Consider the following 19,237-nt stretch of genomic DNA (forward strand, 5'->3'; position numbering starts at 1 on the left):
GTGCTGTTTGATATTTTTTGTATGAACTCCAAATCCTTCAGTCTCATGAATGTGTTTAACATTTGTTATCCGGTATTAAAAATACTGAGTAGTATTCTGATGTGAGCTTCTGTAGAAAATGACACCATTATCATTATCCATGATTCACACATCATGTCAGTTTTATGATACACATAAAAACACAGATTAACAGATACTAAGTTAATGCCACAGTCAGTTCACCTTGGTTCAGGGGGTGTAATAGTGCATTCAGGGTAACTATGACCTTTAGCTGCTGTGCAACAGAAAGCTCTATTGGTCTCAAGTCTCTTTAATGTTCCTGTTCTGGGACAAAAAGGCCTCCACACTCATTTTCAAAAAATGTCAGGGGTCAACACAAGCTCCTAAAATGACACAGAATACCCTCATTTTGTCTTCATTTAAACGATCTGTCCCATCGGTGAACTTCTGCTTACATGCAGGGGTTTTACAACGAGATTCTGCGTGTGTTTGCAAAATGAGCGAGGTAAATATTACTTGGTTTAAATCCTGTCCCCTTTCCCCTTAAAATGATCAGAAGTGACCCTGTGTGTGAAGTGACCAGCGAGCGCAGCGCACAGATAAAGGTCTCCTGGTAATGCCACAAGTGAGGTCGCTCTAATGCACTTATATAACCACAAACGGCTGCATTGTTGCATGAATATTTACATGACATGCAAAGAGCTCAGGGCTCAGGGTTGGAAAGGGCAAGTCAACTGTGCGACTGAACTCTTTGCTGCAACATCAAATCACAAACTGTACATTTTGAAGGACAGCACAGATATCCCGTCTACTGTTTAAGTCATGCTGATGATAAAGTGACAGTACCATTTATTAAACCTGATTCTTCTTGTATCTGTGTTTACATTTCTCTGTATATCTATTTGTATGTGTGTTTCTGTGGGTGCACAGAGGGCAGCACCTACGAGGAGAGTATCTGCAATGAGGGCAGCATCAGCGGGAGCGACTCAGCCTTCTACAGACAAAGTGAAGGTACAGACACGTGTCATATTTATTTCATGTGATGCATCTTCTGGTAACACATTCAAAAAAACCAACAAAGCAAAACCTTTGAGATACCTTTTGGTTAACACACCAGTATGTTCATAGGGTTAGGGTTAGCATTTAACGTGCACTCAAGAGAAGAAGAAAGGCGATATGTATTTAAAGCCTACAGTTTGTCATGATTAAGATTTGTTTCCTAATCTCAGAAAATGAAACTTTATATACACACAAAGTGATGCTGTGAAAGATGATGTAAAAGTGTTTTTTTTTTGTAATAGCCATGGATTTATCAAAGATATTAGAGCAGACATTGCATTGTTTTTGGAAATACTGGAGTAACATTAGGACAAAGTAGCTTCATATTTAGCCAATAACTACAGCAGGTAGTATGAAGACTTGAAACGTGGGGAAACAGCTCGCCTGGAATATAACCAGACTTAACAAAACGAGGATCACTGGACCACCTTAACGGATTAAATGAGATCAGCGTGTGTGTGTGTGTGTGTGTGTGTGTGTGTGTGTGTGTGTGTGTGTGTGTGTGTGTGTGTGTGTGTGTGTGAGCTTGAGAGGCGCCGGTGGCTGGATTTAGTCACCTTTGTACTGAGCCCTGCTCGCTGTTTCCCCTTCTATTCATTCTTTGTGCTAAGCTAATGTGAGACTCATACACAAGTCTCTGTAAGAAAATGTAAAATGTTAAACTGGTATGTTTGATTTGGACAAAGCCCTGTTCTAAAAGAACGAGGGAACAATTAAGTTAAAAATGCAGGAGTTGTTGTACAGCTGTGTTTATAAGTGTTTTTGAAAGGATCATAGTGTCAAGTGTACATTGATTGGTTGACTGATGAGCCAGACGAGCGCAGGCAACAGCCACCAAAACATGCACCAATGGATTGACAGGAAGTCTAAATTCACCCCTGTTCTTTTTGAATGTTGATAATGTGATGAAACACAACTCCAAGCTCAGTCTCCTCCAACTTGTTTCTCATGTGGCGTTTCTTTACTAACTGCAGGCCTGCTTATGTTTCTATTACGTAAGCGTATGCACTTCCCTCATCCAGACATTGAGCGCTTGATTCCTAAAACGTGTGAAAATCATTTCACTCTGTCGTGACACAATCAGGTCTCTGAAAGAAGACTAATGACACATGACTTGTTAAGGATGCAATTACTCCCTTTTGAAACGAAAACATATTGCCCAGATAATGAAGAACATTAACAAGTGAAGATTTCATTTCTTTGTCTTTAGAGCACAGCATGGAAGAGACACTCACTGTGGCCTTGCGGGTGGCAGAGGAGGCCCTAGATGAGGCCATCACCAAGGCTGAGTTCGACACGTCCAGTCAGGTTATTTACATTATTCATTCTCAATTAAGACTTTGTGATTTGTATTTCTTGTTTTGGATCGCTAATCTTCTCATGTGTCAGCATTTCATGGACAACATATTTTTAGAGGCTTCAATCATAAGCTTAAATGCAGCTGTTTTAATGGTCTGTCTGCAGTCATTTCATCAAGTTTCTCCTTAATCTGACTCTTCTACTTTTTCTATCTATGTCAGATTATGAAAATCAGAAGAGCTTATATCCCGAGGATCATTACAGAGAACAAAAAAACCCTCTAGATCACTGTGTTCTACTGACAGACTATTTAATCCCAAACCCATCCAAGCCAAACTTTTGCCCCCAAATGTAACGAATCAGCATCTTTTTTTTCTTCTTCTGTTTTTACAGTGAAATCTCAAAATCTCAAAAACCCTAACTCAACAACATGAGTAACCATGAGTGAACTCACAGCATTTGATCAAACCCATAACTTTGAAACATGGAGCTATCGGCTTCTCTCCACGCTTCAACAATGTTTTCAGCTCTAACTCAAACTCTATCCTAAAATAAATGAACAAATCCATTAAAACTGGAACTGGACTTTAAACACATCCGTCATGAAAGCTCTACACAGGAAGCTTTAGACTCTGGGATAGTCAGCATCGGCCAATATTCAAAGATTGTTTATGACAAGTACCAGAGTCTCTTGGACTGGAGAAAAACACAAAATATAACTAATGCTGAATCAAACCGGCTTTGTTTCTAATAGCCAGCAGGGGGCACTGCAGTTATCAATTACAATGTTGTAGCTCATGATCTCTGAAGAAAGATATACTTCAGGGAGTTAAGAGAAAAACAAAACGACTACAAGGAGACACAAAATGTCAACAGAGATAAAAGCCGTGACTGGAAGAGAGCCTAGTTGTAAAACGACTCCAGTAACAAACATTAATGCATGACAAAAAACTACAAGTGGCACAATGCAACTACAAATACACACAATGCAACTACAAAGACAAATAAACAACAACAAAATGCAGGACAACAAAGACATGCAGAACCACACAGAAGAAAAGGCAACTACAAATGAGATCTTATGAACAGTAAAGAGACAATCACTGACTACAAATAAGAAAACTACAAAGAACATTTAACTTTAAAGAGGTAAAACTAAACAAACAAAGATGACTAATAACTAAAAAGAGGCACTAAATCACTCTGAAGACATTCAAAAAAGACTGCATAAAAGAACTACATTACTATGAACAGACAAAAAGGGCAAACTTAAGAAAAACAGACAATAACTGACTACAAAGAGGAAGCAAATAACGTCAAAGAGAAAATAAATCAATACAAGGAGGACCTTAATAACTATGAAGACACAACAAATGACCCCAATGGAACGCTCTTCTTCTTCACAACTTCAGACAATTGTTCAAATATATAAAACCTCAACACTACAAGTTTATTTCTAGTTCTGCTGTCCTTTTATTTGAAACACTGCAGCATGTCAGAAACCTTTCACCTTTCACTAATCTCTGCAAGTATCCCAAAGCTTTTGAACTGAATGCAGCAATTATGCGGCTTGAAGGGGTATCCGTGGAGGAGTAATCAGCTTACAGGGTTTTTTGTTGTTGTTGTGTGTGCGAGGTGCTGAATAGCTTTCTTAGTTGGTTCTGTGTTTGTTCACTAGGAGAAGCAGAATGAGGCGCACTATCTGCGAGAGCACAAAGGGGAGCTCGTTGAGGAACTGGCCAAAACTATTGTGCAAAAAGTAAGAGGCAGTTCTATATTTTGTTGCATGAATTTCTTTGAGAGTAGCAAGTGTTTGGAGGTGTGCAGTCGGGTTGATTTACTGTGTGTGAGAAGCCATTGAATGGAGAATTACGCTAGTCATTCAAACGTATTTCTCTTTAACTTAATAAAACACAACCGCAGTATTGTGCGCAGTACTAATCAGGTCTCTGTCTCTCTTAGATTATTAATCGGAGGAAGACTTTGGCTGACATGAGGGCAGAGTATGTCCAGGACTGGCCAGTTGAACACAACACTGACCTTCATCATCACCATCAGTCCGCCAGTGATCGTGCCACCAGCTCCGTCAAACAGCAACCAGGCCTCTTTGTAAAAACCAAACACAAACAATAAAAGCATCACAAACACAATCACTCAAGTTTCACAGATAAAAAAAAAACGTGCACTTTTAGGGTCAGGGCTCCAAAACAGGTTCAAAGATTTAAAGTTTCTCCTTCCTTCCTGATCTATCAATCTCTTCAGATTGATTTTTTATGTGACTCTCTACAGCAGGGCTATTCAACTCTATTTCAACTCAACTCCACATTTTTTAGAAAACTAAGGACCGGGGGGGGCCAGACAAGCAAGCCCACCACAGCAGTATACTGCCAGAAAGCCCATCAACAACACAAGCTTGTGATAGGCTGCAAGCACAGGACCAAAGATGTTCTATTAAACGGGAGTGCTGTGCTGTTTTTAAAACTTTACTGTGGCAACAATGACAGTCATTCCACAAGTTTTCCCCCGTTTATTAGTTATTTATTTTTTAATTGTAAATAGAACTGATCTGCAAGCCAGTCTGATGTCATCCACGGGCCGGAGTTGGCCCCCGGGCCACCAGTTGAATAGGCCTGCTCTACTGTACCGAACTTTATTTAAAGTTTACATTGCTCCACATCTACCAGCTACAATCAGTTCAATGCTGCTGACACATTATTGTTAAAAGAATCTGATATTATTATGAGAGAGCTAATCAGTGTTTGTGGTTCTCAGTGGTTCTTTTTTTTTATCAGTGATTCATACTAACTTCAGTGAGATTATACATGAAGGACCTGAACATTGTAGCATTGTGACAAAGGCAATCCTACTGAAATAAAGGATTCAGTTATCTTCAATCACAGAGGAGAAAAACGAATATGTGATGATTTCTGCACATACACATCCTCTCATCTGTATGCTGATATGTGCTGCCCTCTGCTGGTTCATGTGTGATTTTGTAATTCAGCCATGCAGAGTGCAGTATGGTTGTCGTTGAAGATAGAACAGGTGACACAGCAGAGATGTAGTTCTTACTTTCAGCCTTTCACTCAATTGTATTTGTCATATCGCCCCCTTCTCAGAGATCACACTCCGCCTTCTCACTGTTGGAGAACGACTCTCCCGGGATGGTTCAAGACTCTTCAAAGGCGTCAATGAAGGAAGACGGTGGTCCCGCTATGACAGCTTGGAAGAGTGTAGACCGGCTGGACAACGCGGGTAAGATCACATTTATTTTGCTTCTTTAACTTGAACAGTCATTGTTCCAGTCTTTTTTTCTTTTTTTTTTTTTTGGCAGTGATAAAAGATCAAAATGTTCTATTTGCTATCTGAAGAGAATGGTATGTGGTGAATACTTGATCTATAATTGACTAATTGTTTCAGTTCTTATGTGAAACAGGACATTTACATTGATACAGTAAACAGTGTCAGCTAATTCCTGCCTCTGCTGTTTGTTTGTGTTTGTTTATGTTGCAGCATGTCTGATTCTACTTTTTCTGGCATATGGTTATGTGTGTACATATTTGTGTTTGTGCGTGTGTGCGTATGCTTGCATACTTGCATGTAAAGGCGTCTCCGCAGTTCTTCACAGCATGGATGGGAACTGGATTGCCCTGCAGAGCGCCCAGCTGTCGCGTCCCAGCCTGCTGACGAAGAGGAAGAGCCAGGTCTACAGTGCCTTGGAGAGGGAGTCTGCAGTGGTGTCCGCCTACGAAGGCATGGGCTCCGACAACGACATCAAACACGGGTCGGACAGCTCTTTGGGTACCGCCCTCCAGGAGGTCCACAGGAAGATGGTGGACTCGAACATGGATCTGCAGGACACCTGCGACAGGATCCTGTCCCCGCTGATGAGCCGCCGAGCTAGCGGAGACAAGATCCTGTCCCCCATGTTGGGCCGCAGAAGCAGCAGAGACATCATGCTCGCCGACTCTGAGGGGAACTGGAAGCCAAACAAACCTCTGCTGGGTGTCATAAAACTGAAGGTGCCCGCAGAGATCAGGAGACCTCCTTCCCGCAGGACCAGCATCATCGATATGAACTTTAACACGGAGGGAGCCAGACAGGAAGAGAACATGGGGGCTGCGGAGAGATCACAGCAGAAGAAGAAGAGCGAGAAAGAGTCGTCTTCTCTGGTAAATAAATTACATGTTTCTATGATTGCGTTAAAACATAAACTGATGGGATGAAATGACATGAAGAGATAGGTTGATGAAAAAGACGACTTTACATAACCATGTGAAATTGTCAATTCTGGCACTGATTCAGTGTTTAGTTTTTAATTAATTTCAATTACTGTGTATTTATACAGCATATTTTAACAAATAGGTTCTGAAGCACATAGTTATCAAAGGACCCTGCACAATACCATAGAAACAGATACACACAGACACACCTTTTTCCTAGGAGAGCACACACACAGGACCATACATCAGCCATACATAATGGATGCATTTCATGTTTATGAGTTTAGAAAAATGTGTTGGACCTAACAATGAAGGGGAAGTGTCACTTCAGGCTCTCAACCTGGCTATAGAAAGTTTTCATGTCTCTTTTCGTTTGTAGTTGTCTTTAAGAAAACTTGCAGACTTGTATATTAATTGCAGATTCAAAGAGGTAATGCAAGGATTATTCAAAATTGAAAAAAAAAGGTTATGTGCATTTATTATAAACTAATAATTAGAAACATATACTCTTGTCGTCTGTCAGTGGACATAATCGTGGAAATGCCTCGCAGCTTTTAACACAGAATCTACACATCTGAGTTTATCTCATGTCACATGGAAGTTGGAATCATGGCAGAGCCGTTGTATTTTATTGCATCAGTTTTGTCTAACCAGAAACCTTTTTGAAAATATTCAAGATTCTCAAATGTTTTTGATCTTTCACAGAATAACAGAAAAAAAGACAACCATCCACCAGAAGCTTTGACTCCCGACACTTTGTCCTCTGGAGGTATGACGACCCCTGAAATACTGGAACTTGAGACTGACATCACTGGACAAGTAGCCAATCAGATGGACCAGGAGCTCACAGCCAAACTAGAACAGCTCGCTGGCCGAGTGGATGACTCATCCACTGGAGAAGAAAAAGAAGCTGTCGATGGAGATGCTGTTGATGATGGACGAAGAGAGGAAGAGGAGGATAAGGACAAAGACGAAGAAGATGAGCAGCAGCAAAGGATGGAGGTCGAGTCGGATGAGGGAAGAACTGAGGATGAGGAGAAAGAGGAGGAGGAAAGGAATGAAGAAGATGACGAGGAGATCAATTACAGATTAAACAAGCTGATCACTCATTCCAGGCTCAAGTACTTCTCTTCCACTGATGAAGAGTTAGACAAAGCTGGCAAGAGTGAAGAAGAAGAAGAAGAAGGAGAGAGAGAAGGAGAGGGAGATAAGGATGAAGATACAGAGGAGGAACAGAAAGAGGAGAGGGAGGAAAAGACAAACGGCTTTACATTTAAACTCTGTCAGCTGGAAAAAGAATCCCGGGCGTACCAGTTCTCCTCCACAGAGGACGAGATGGACAGAGTTGGCATCGAAGAGAAGACAGAAGATGAGGAGGAAAACGGGAAGAATGTGGAGCTGGCGGTTAAAGTGTGCAGATTAGCTTACCAAGTAAACGCCAACCAGTTTTCCTCCACGGAGGACGAGCTAGACAGTGTTGGCCTCTTGGACGAAGACATGAAGACTGGAGAGGAGGAGGAGGAGGAGGAGGAGGAGGAGGATGAGAAGAAAGAAGAGCTGGCGTTGAAAGTGTGCCGATTAGCACATCAAGTCAACGCTAGCCAATTTTCCTCCACTGAGGACGAGCTGGACCGAGTGGGCAGAGGTGAAGAAGAGGAGGAGGGGACAGACGAGGAGGCACTGTGGAAACTGCGGGCGGAGAAGGCCGTCCAGGCCGCTCACATGCGTGATTTAGCCAGTCTAGTTGGTGCTTCTGAGTTTTCTTCCACTGAGGATAATCTGGATAAAGTCGGACAGACAGGGCAGGAGGTAAACAAAGTGACAGGAAGTGATATGTGGGAGAACGCAGAGGGAAATAATCAAGACAAGGAGGAATCCTTCGAGGATTTGGATGTGAACATGTTTGATTTAAGGGATGAAATCGAGGAGAAAAAGAAAGGGAGCAGTGATGAAACAGTGGAGGAAAAGAAAGATGGCAAGGAGGACGGAGTCACAGAGCAGGGTGAGGTATTAAAAGACACTGAAAAGGCAAGAGAGGCAGAGATGGAGTTAAAAACTGTGGAAGAGGGCAAGGAGATAATAAAAGTTGTAGAAGAGAATCAGCCGGGGGCAAGACAGGAAGACGATAAAATCGAAGAAAGCAATGGCAGTCAGGGAAGCTGGGAGACGGCAAAAGATGAAGAAAACAGTGAGGAATACGCAGAGTTTGACAGGATCATCAGCAGCATGTTGATGATGACTCTGGAGGACATGCAGGTACAGACGGTAAATGACGAAGCAGGTGAAAATGGAGGAAACGTGAGCGAGCAAGCGCAAGTAAAGGTGGACGAGAATGTCAAAATAGAGGGAGGAAGTGGTTCAGTGCAAATGGAGGTGGATAGGGAAGTGACAATAGGGAACGAAAGTGAGTTGATGCATGTGGAGGTGGACGAGGAAGTCAAAAAAGGGGGAGAAAGTGAATTGGAGCATGTCAAGGTAGACGGAGAAGTCCAAACTGGGGCAGAAAGTGGATTGGAGAATGTAGAGCTGGATGTGGAATTCATGATTGATGCACAGAGCACAGAAGACACCAAGGAGACAGAAAGTAAAAAGGAATTGGAAAGTCCAAGCGAAAATGCTCCACAATCATATGCGAAGGAAAACCCAGAGGCAAATATTCAGAAACAAGAGGAGAGTGAAGATGCTAAATGCAGAAAAGACAACGAGCAGGGAAAAGAAACTGATCCACAGGTCATAAGATCTCCAGCAAAGACTGCAGTTATGTCCATCAAAGAGATGCTGGAGACATATGAGGCCAAACAGTTGTGTCAAAGAATAGGACTGCATGACGACAAGCAACAGGACAGAGGAGGAAAAGTCTCCACCATGCGTCTGATGATGGAGACACAGGGTGATGTTACAGAAACCAAGGAAAGGATGGAGGAGACTGAAGGAAAGAAAACGTACAAAAAAGATCAGAGCAGGAGGTCTTCTCTGGATGATGGGTTACAGACACCAGAGGAGATTCAAATGGTGAGTAAGCGTCTTCTGTTTACAACTTCTAGATGCATTTTTAGAAGCTTCAAATCTGATGTATGCCAAACTCCTTCACTAAAATAGCTTAAAAACCAATTAACTATACTGAAGTTTTCAATTATTAAGTGTTTGGAAATGGACAACGTTTGAGTGTTGACTTAATTTAAAGCAGCAATGTTAAAGATATATTGTCTCATATTTCATCTCTGAGGCCAAAACTGAAGAGTACAACAGTCATCATGATCAGACTGCGGTCTAATTATTTCTGAACATCAACATGTTGAAAGTGTTTCTACTTTAGGCAAATCAAATTCAGAAAGTGGAGAAATAAGATAGTCAAAAATAACATGTAAGGTTTTAGATTTCAAGCAAACTTCTTTCTCTGTCCTCAAAGGTCCAACCAAAACTGCTTTCAACACATTCAGGTATCACAAAGAAATGAGCGAACCTCAGGAAAAACTCCTGGGGGAAGGTTTACTGCCCTTTATAATCACCAAACAGCCTGTTAGAGCACACAATTTCCGAAAAGTGGAGCAGGCAAGACAGAGAGGATGGACTTTTCTCATAATTGGGGGTGTTTGTAAACAGACTAGGGAAACATATTAGAGTTAGAAGACATGGTTAAGTGCTTTTATCGCAAAGAAATTTGAGAATTACAAAGAAATGAGCGAACCTCTGACAAAAACTCTGCCTGTGTTTCTGTGTGTTGTAGAGCTCCTCTGCAGTGCAAAGAATAGGACTACATGATGACAAACAGGACATAGGAGGAAAAGTCTCCACCATGCTACACATGATGGAGGCACAGAGTGATGTCACAGAAACCAAGGAAAGGATGGAGGAAACTAAAGGAAAGAAAACGTACAAAAAAGATCAGAGCAGGAGGTCTTCTCTGGATGATGTTTTACAGACACCAGAGGAGATTCAAATGGTGAGTAAGAGTCTTCTGTTTGCAACTTCTATATGTAGTTTAAAAAGCTTAAAATCAAAGGACTGCCAAACTCTTTCACTCAGAGTCACATAACTTTCAAACCATGTAATGCAACATTTTCAATTAAAAAAGCATTATTTCTTAAAATGGACGGTTACATTTAAAGGTGATAAACTGCACAAAATCATCACAAAGTTTCACCTGTTTGTTTTTTTGTCTCTAGATTAATCTTAAGTTAGGTGGAGAAATCATCTCAAACATGGAGATAGTCATCACTCGGCTTCAGAAAGCCTCTTCAGAAACCAACTTGCTCAACCTTCTTAACAAACTTAACCAACAAGCCTCGTCTGTATAATAAAGCAGCTTGTTTGGAGTTAAGATATTTTTTTTCCATGTATGAATCATTTGTGCTATTGAAATGTATTATTCCAAATGTCCCATCATCATCCCAGGATCACTTCATAGAATGGGCTGCCAGCTGCTGATTTCTACTTGATGCTGGATTTATTTCCTTGTTTCTCTCCTGTGCTACTTTTTTCTTAGAATCAAACTGCTTCATAAGAATTTATGAATATCAACATTGTTTATGTTTAAGGCAAATCAAATTCAGAAAGTAAAAATGAAAGAGTAAAATTTCAAGGTATAGATAGATTTCAAGAAAACTAATCTCCCCGTCCTCAAAGGTCCAATCAAAACTGCTTTCATCACATTCAGGTATCGCAAAGAAATGAGCGAACCTCTGAAAAAACCCTGCCTGTGTGTCTGTGTGTTGTAGAGGTACTCTGCAGTGCAAAGAATAGGACTGCATGATGACAAACAAGACATAGGAGGAAAAGTCTCCACCATGCTACAGATGATGGAGGCACAGAGTGACATCGCAGAAACCAAGGAAAGGATGGAGGAAACTAAAGGAAAGAAAACATACAAAAAAGATCAGAGCAGGAGGTCTTCTCTGGATGATGTTTTACAGACACCAGAGGAGATTCAAATGGTGAGTAAGATTAACAGGTGTGTGAACTTTCTTGTTCTAAATCCACTCTGATCCTGTATTTGATCATGTCTATAAACCCCTCTATTTCAGCCCTGCTCAGAACAGGCTGTTTCTGTGTCTGTACCTTTAAATATGTAAATGAGCTGTGTCTGACCACGCCCCCTCTCTGGAAGGGCTTTGGTTGCTTGGGCTTTCTTGCACCATGCCGTATTGTTTAGGATGAGAAGGCAGACTCAGATGGCAGAACAAACCCCTAGCTGTGGGAGTGTCACCCACCTGGGGGAGGGGTTACTGCCCTTTGTGATGTCATGAAGGGAAAATCTCCAAACGGCCTGTTTGAGCACACATTTTCTGAAAAGTGGAGCAGGCAAAAGATGGAGAGGGTGGACTTTTCTCATCATTGGGGGGTTTGTAGACAGACAAACCCCCCAATGGACACATGTTAGCGTTAGAGAAACATGGTTAAGAGCGTTCATCACAAATGTGAATTACAAAAAGAAGAGCAAACATCTGAAAAACCCTGCCTGTGTGTCTGTGTGTTGTAGAGGTACTCTGCAGTGCAAAGAATAGGACTGCATGATGACAAACAGGACATAGGAGGAAAAGTCTCCACCATGCTACACATGATGGAGGCACAGAGTGACGTCACAGAAACTAAGGAAAGGATGGAGGAAACTAAAGGAAAGAAAACATACAAAAAAGATCAGAGCAGGAGGTCTTCTCTGGATGATGTTTTACAGACACCAGAGGAGATTCAAATGGTGAGTAAGCGTCTTCTGTTTACAACTTCTAGATGTAGTTTAAAAAGGTTTAATTTGAATGTGTGCCAAACTTGTTTTTCACCAACAGTCAACAACATAGCTTTCAAACCAAGTAATGAATGTAATGAAAATATAATTATTTCGACAAATAAAAGGTGACATTTAATCGAGGTAAACTGCACATCTACACATTTTAAAACACTCCAGGGTTGCGCTGCTAGAGCTTCATCAGGTCTGATGTGTTTGCTTATATTTGCAAAAACAGAGTGCTTATTAAAGCTCCTATGAGGAGTTTTTGGGTGCAAAACAAATAGCATTTTGAAGTAACATTACAACATTGTCACTTAGCCCTGATTTCTTCACAATCCAAGTAACATGTGAAGTTTACTAGCTTTTTATACATTCAAGGGTCTTGATGTTACAAACCATCTTATTCTCAAATGATCAGCTGTAAGTTGACTTGGTCTGATATGAACAGCTGGTAGCCAACAGCAGCTACTCGGGCTGATTATGAAAAACCTACATACCACTGTATAACTGATATAACCTGCTCAACTTACTTAACAAAGTTAGCGATCAAGCCTTGTCTATATGTATTATGAAGCTCCTTGTTGGGACTTAAAGGTGACATATTATCCTCCATTTCAAGTTCAAACTAAATATCAGAGCTCCCCAAAACATTTGTGTGAAGTTTCTTGTTCTAAATCCACTCTGATCTTGTATTTGATCATGTCTATAAACCCCTCTATTTCAGCCCTGCTCAGAAAAGGCTGTTTATGTGTCTGTACCTTTAAATATGTAAATGAGCTGTGTCTGACCACGCCCCCTCACTGGAAGGGCTTTGGTTGCTTGGCCTTTCTTGCACCATGCTGTATTGTTTAGGATGAGAAGGCAGACTCAGAGGGCAGAACAAACACCTAGCTGTGGGAGTGTCACCCACTTGGGGGAGGGGTTACTGCCCTTTGTGATGTCATGAAGGGAAAATCTCCAAACGGCCTGTTTGAGCACACATTTTCTGAAAAGTGGAGCAGGCAAAAAACAGAGAGGATGGACTTTTCTCATAATTAGGGGGTTTGTAGACAGACTAGGGACACATGTCAGCGTTAGAGAAACATGGTGAAGACCGTTCATCACAAAGAAATTTGTGAATTACAAAAAGATGAGCATATGAAAAGCCCTGCCTGTGTGTCTGTGTGTTGTAGAGGTACTCTGCAGTGCAAAGAATAGGACTGCATGATGAAAAACAGGACATAGGAGGAAAAGTCTCCACCATGCTACACATGATGGAGGCACAGAGTGATGTCACAGAAACCAAGGAAAGGATGGAGGAAACTAAAGGAAAGAAAACGTACAAAAAAGATCAGAGCAGGAGGTCTTCTCTGGATGATGTTTTACAGACACCAGAGGAGATTCAAATGGTGAGTAAGAGTCTTCTGTTTACAACTCCTAGAAGCTTTAACTCTATTGCATGCCAAAATCTTTCACCAACATAGCTTAAAAACAAAGTGATGCAACATTTGTAATGAAAATAGCATTATTGCAAAAAATGAAAGGTTAAATTAAATGGTGATAAACACATTTTGAAACACTCAAGGGTTTTGCAGCTAGAGCTTCATCAGGTCCGGTATGTTTGCTTATATTTGTAAAAACAAATAGAGTGCTTATTAAAGCTCCTATAGGAGTTCTTGGTTCATGAAACAGACATAAATGATTTTGGTGCTTCTTTATGAGAAGATTGACTATTTCTGTATTCTTTTTTAATGCCTGAAACTACTGCTGCTGGGTAGGTGTCAGTAAAATTAATTAATTACAAACTTAAGAAACATATGTTTTTTACACTTAGGCCCTGTGTCCAGCTAGCTTGTTTTATTCTCAAATGATCAAATGTCAGTTAATGTGGTCTGATATGAACAGCTGATAGCCAACCGCAGCTATCGTGGGCTGCAGTCAGATTATTCTTTTCCATCGTTTTTATTTGTGATTCAGAAACATATTGTTCTAAACTTACACACATTCAGGTATTACAAAGAACTGAGCGAGCCTCAGACAAAACCCTGCCTGTGTGTCTGTGTGTTGTAGAGGTACTCTGCAGCGCAAAGAATAGGACTGCATGATGACAAACAGGACAAAGGAGGAAAAGTCTCCTCCATGCTACAGATGATGGAGGCACAGAGTGACGTCACAGAGGAAAGGATGGAGGAAACTAAAGGAAAGAAAACATACAAAAAAGATCAGAGCAGGAGGTCTTCTCTGGATGATGTTTTACAGACACCAGAGGAGATTCAAATGGTGAGTAAGATTAAGTTTTCTTAACTGCTAGCTGGTTGTCAGGAGTTAAAATGAATTATTTATGGTGTAGAAAAAAATCTTTTTAAACTTACACATCATCATCCCGGGATCAGTCCATTGAATGAGCTGCCCGCTGATGTTTTCACCCACTCTCTTTTTAAACTTTTCTTTGCATTTCAACCAAACTCTTAACAACTCTCCTTGGTGCTGGATTTCTTTTCTTGTTTCTGTTACTCTGCTTTTCTTCTCTTCCTCTGTGCTTTTCTCCGTGTACGGTAGGATAGTGACATGGACATATGCAAAACTCTAGAGTTCATATCGACTCTGCTGGAGCAGGTGAGAGCTTGATTTTAGAGGACACATCTTCATTTAATTTATTCTTGCTTCTGGCATTGCCTTGATATTATTGTTATTTAGACATGATTAATATAATGTTGTAATTTATACATGTGTTCAGGTTACACTAATATGTATTGAAGAAGGCTCAGTGAAGGCTCTTCCTCAATAGATCAATAAGCTAATCAAAACAGCTGGATCTGTTATTGACATTTTCCCAGATTCACTTCTTTCTAAAACTCATGCCTGTCTGACTGTGTCTTGCAGAGGTACTCTGCAGTGCAGTTGCGGACCATCACCACCGAGGTCCTGAAGGTGCTAAACACCACTGAAGACCTGCTGCATGGAGTGAAGGGAGGAGACAAGCTCAGGTCCTCCACCCCCTCACTGCCCCCCAACACTGACCCCAGAAAACTGGACCAGCAGTTCTCCAAACTGGAGGAGAACGTAAGTCCAGCTCCATGTCACTTTACATTTTGTGATTATTATAAGGTTACGCTTGAGGGGAGTTGACTTTATGTAACAAAAACACAGGTTTCATTTAGTCAAAGTTCTACATTTCGAAAGGAACCTTGTGTTGGACTGCAGGTGTACGTGGCAGCGGGATCAGTTTACAGTCTGGAGGCAGAGCTCGGTGACCTGGAGGAGTGCGCCAGGAGCATCAGTGGATCTACGTCAGACATGGAGCTGTCCTTCCTGGAGGAGCAGGTGGCCTCAGCAGCTGCCAAAGTTCAACAGTCTGATCTGCAGGTGAGCTGAAGAGCTGAATCATTTTTTTGTGCTGCTTGTGGAAACAACGCGCCTAAAGCCATGTGTGTGAGCTTTGTGAGGCTTTGATTTGTACATAAAAATACAGGATGCTTTTTGATGGAAAGACATGATTAAAATCTCTACTCTGATGGATACTTTGGTTTAATTTCTCACTCTGGCTTCTGCTGTGATTTGACCCTGATGGTGTATCTGTAAAAAAGAACATCTAAGTATTAACTCAATCTGGAATCTGCACAGGAGGCATGCAAGGCAAAAGCCCAAAAAATGAATAGACCCTTAAAAAAACTATGAAATCATATCTGAAACAATGATTCTGTTTGTGTTGTCATTCTCTAGATTTGTGACATCTCAGCCAGAATTGCGGCTTTGAAGAATGCAGGGCTCAATGTGGACACACAGTCTCGCCCCACAAAGGCCAGGACGATCCCAGTGATGGTACTGTACCTGTATACCTTATACACATCTTATCATTAGAGTGCATCAACATGATGTCAAGAGCTTGTTTATGTATACAAGTAAACCCTCATGTTTCATCTGCATCTTCCGCAGCCTGTCACCCTGGACTCATCCAGACAGTTTAGGAGGAGATTACCTGCACCACCTGTGAAGGGTAAGAATCACCAACCACACAACACACTGACTGTACACAGCGGGGTTTTTTAATGATACATTGTTTTTATACTTAAAGGAAATCCAGTTATGGCAATTAAATATCACACATAGAAAAAAATGAGGGTCTTCTTTGGGCGTTACTACCATCCAAATACATTTAAATGGAATAAGCAGCTACTTCAGTCCCTGTCAGAATGCATTGTTGGAGATCATCATCTCTCACATATGTGACTGTATGAAAAGATGGACAACATGACAGCTCCCCAAGAAGTGAAGCTAAAACATTTGGAGCTCCCCCTACAGGCTATTTGCGGTGTCAGTCATAAGCTCTGCCTCCTCCATGTTAACAGATGGGTCAAACTATGAAATCAAAATACTCATTAATAACGTTTTATTTCAATTTAGCTGTTATCGTGCTTATTTATGTCAAAGAGTTCATTTTTTTCTGAGAAGTTACGTTTTAATTGGTTATTTGATGCTATAATAAGGGTTAAAATGACTTGATTGACAGCTCTAATAACAAAGGCTCCTGAGGCACTGTTTTCCACAGATAAGCAGAGTAGAAGAGGAACTGTGACAAACACTAACTCCTTATTTCCACATACTCCATGTGTGCCATGGTCTGTCAGCGCCACAGTTTTGCTTCGTCAGACGGCGCCCCACTGGGTCAATTTCCGCAGAGCTTTGTCTTTCTGAGGTTGCTCTGTTGTTCATTTGGTGCCTGTTTTGTCGATGTTGATCAAGTGATGGAACATAAAATCGTGAGTACGTATATTGTGTTTTATTTTGAAATTGACCGGACGCTCTGTGCGTTTCCTTTTCTTACTTCCTGTACGGGTCGTTCTATTCTGTCCAGCTTGACGTGTGATTGCAGCAGGTTTTGTTGAAAATAGACTCGCGGCTCATTTGAAATAGAGCAGAGCGTAGCGGCATTTCTGGCACGCTCCGGAGACGCTCTGTGCCGCTTGCTGGGATTACACAATCATTGACTAGAGTGTCAGCGAACGGTGTCGGCGCGCTCGGAGTATGAGGATATTGGGAGTCACACCAGAGTTGTTGAACTTTCTGTTACTGTAATTGTCTGTCCTGTACCGACACAATAAACTGTCCTGTTGTGGATTTTGCTGATCTTTTGGGATTTTTGCCGTTTTAAAAATAAGTGTAGTATATATGTTTTGTGAAGTGTAAGGGGCTGGACGTCAAGATGGTGGCAGTATCTAATATCCAACTATGGCTCTGAATGACATCATTAGGTCTGCACCCATCACAGGCGGTACTTTGGCTTCACATCACAACAGTGGGAGGGCGAGATGTATCATCTGTCTTTATATACAGTCAATGGTCTTTAAACAGGACCCTCATGTGAAGGTTATGTCAAGTGCTTCCCCAACGCAAAACTGTATCCTCATCATGTCCTCACACTGTTTTCATTTGGTTTTTCTGAATGTTTGTCTTGACATTCTGCTGACATGAATGCAGTACAAAGTTCTGTTTGACTGATGTTTGACTCTCTTCTCTCACAAGATAAAGAAACCTAAACCATGGACCACACATCGTCAAAGAACCTCCACCACAGCAGTGCCTTGACTGTCTCGCCCAGCAGACTACAGGCCAGTCTTAAGTGATCCATTTAGAAACCTCTTGCCTTAATACAATGTCAAACTGAACATGCCTACAATGACACAGGACAGTACTACTGTTTGTGGATTCTGTTTAGATGTCCTCTGTGTCACTCTCACGGTGCAGGAAACTGTTGATTTTTCGGTCATTGAATTAAATGTTTTGTAGATATAATCAGATTGATTAGCAAACCGTTCTTAAATTTATCCTCACTGATCAAATAAAAGGATAATAAACGTTACGATCCTCAAATGTAAGAACAAGAAAATCAGTACACAGAGTTTAAAGGCTTTATATGCGATTTTTCACACTTAAATGTAATAGAAATCAAGTATATCCTCTGAAAATAACTCTGTGAGTCATGACTGTCTACAATGGGTGTAACACCAGAGTCCCACTGTCTGTGATGCTTTCAGAGTTTTCAGAGTCCTATCTTCAGTTTGTTTACATCGCCGGGACGGCCGGCTGACTCCTCCCCTCGTGTATAAAAGTTGTTTAATTGAGGGACTAGAGAAAAGAAGAATAACATACTGTACTCACTGCTTAACTGTGTTTCTAGATCACGCTCATTTCAGGTAAATTTACATGCAGTGTGAAGATACAAGCGTAATAAAGATCGCTAGCATTAGCATGCTAACACAACAATGCACCGCAAGTTGTTTTGGTTTCATGCTGGTGCTCAAGGGCGACATCTGCTGGGTCAAAAAAAATCGCATAAAAAGCCTTTAACACCTTGAGATAAATTGTTACATTATACAGCTTGTGTACGATTAATCTTGTTAAATGCTTTAATTATAATATTTTTATAGACCTCTTTTTAACGACTGTAGTAATCCAATGAACTTGCTGATGAATAATATCATATCAATGGTTATTAGTGAGTGTAACAGTAATTATCAGCAGCACAGCTTCTGAATAACACCCACAGTAGACCTGTTTGTACTGTTATATGATAAATGTACACACGACATATATGTGGGAACAATTAAATATGTTAGAAGATTTGAACTGTCTCATGTCTAAAATAAATAGACCTGTGTTTTCAATGGCTGTGGATGTTTGTGATGTCTGTACAGCTATCATCAGTTAACACGTTTTCTGCCTTTGTCGTCATTAAATTCAGAAAGTAAAGACGCACATTCTGCATAAAATCTGTTTTTCTCTGAGATGAGCAGCAGAGGAAACACTGCACGCCCTGTTTGCATCCCGGATGAAGGTGGGTGTAATGGTGAGGTATTTAGTCTGTATTTTTCAGATGAGGAGGAAGTGACACCTGACTATGACATTCCTACTTGTGAAGAAGTGTGGGAACAACACATAAACGGCTGGAAAA

The 19,237-nt window shown here is 41.0% G+C and overlaps 1 protein-coding gene across 4 annotated transcripts in view; it reads left to right on the plus strand.

Moving 5' to 3' along the window:
- LOC109999884 (cingulin) overlaps positions 1-18,950 on the plus strand; it is a 33,698-nt gene extending 14,748 nt beyond the window's left edge. The window contains exons 5-22 of one of the 4 annotated variants that reach the window (XM_020655034.3): positions 931-1,011; positions 2,270-2,367; positions 4,037-4,117; positions 4,321-4,467; positions 5,478-5,613; positions 5,965-6,530; positions 7,287-9,593; positions 10,309-10,524; positions 11,300-11,515; positions 12,061-12,276; positions 13,479-13,694; positions 14,356-14,565; positions 14,845-14,901; positions 15,169-15,348; positions 15,490-15,651; positions 16,009-16,107; positions 16,222-16,282; positions 17,809-18,950. In XM_020655034.3, coding sequence (XP_020510690.2) covers positions 931-1,011; positions 2,270-2,367; positions 4,037-4,117; positions 4,321-4,467; positions 5,478-5,613; positions 5,965-6,530; positions 7,287-9,593; positions 10,309-10,524; positions 11,300-11,515; positions 12,061-12,276; positions 13,479-13,694; positions 14,356-14,565; positions 14,845-14,901; positions 15,169-15,348; positions 15,490-15,651; positions 16,009-16,107; positions 16,222-16,282; positions 17,809-17,822 — 5,063 coding nt within the window. In that variant the 3' untranslated portion in view covers positions 17,823-18,950. The remainder of the gene's footprint in view (positions 1-930; positions 1,012-2,269; positions 2,368-4,036; positions 4,118-4,320; positions 4,468-5,477; positions 5,614-5,964; positions 6,531-7,286; positions 9,594-10,308; positions 10,525-11,299; positions 11,516-12,060; positions 12,277-13,478; positions 13,695-14,355; positions 14,566-14,844; positions 14,902-15,168; positions 15,349-15,489; positions 15,652-16,008; positions 16,108-16,221; positions 16,283-17,808) is intronic. The other 3 variants (XM_065953713.1, XM_065953714.1, XM_065953715.1) reach the window with 3 other exon arrangements.
- Positions 18,951-19,237: the final 287 nt, after the last annotated feature.

Source organism: Labrus bergylta, chromosome 4 (genome assembly GCF_963930695.1).
Source record: "Labrus bergylta chromosome 4, fLabBer1.1, whole genome shotgun sequence".
In the NCBI taxonomy this organism is placed as follows: Eukaryota; Metazoa; Chordata; class Actinopteri; order Labriformes; family Labridae; genus Labrus; species Labrus bergylta.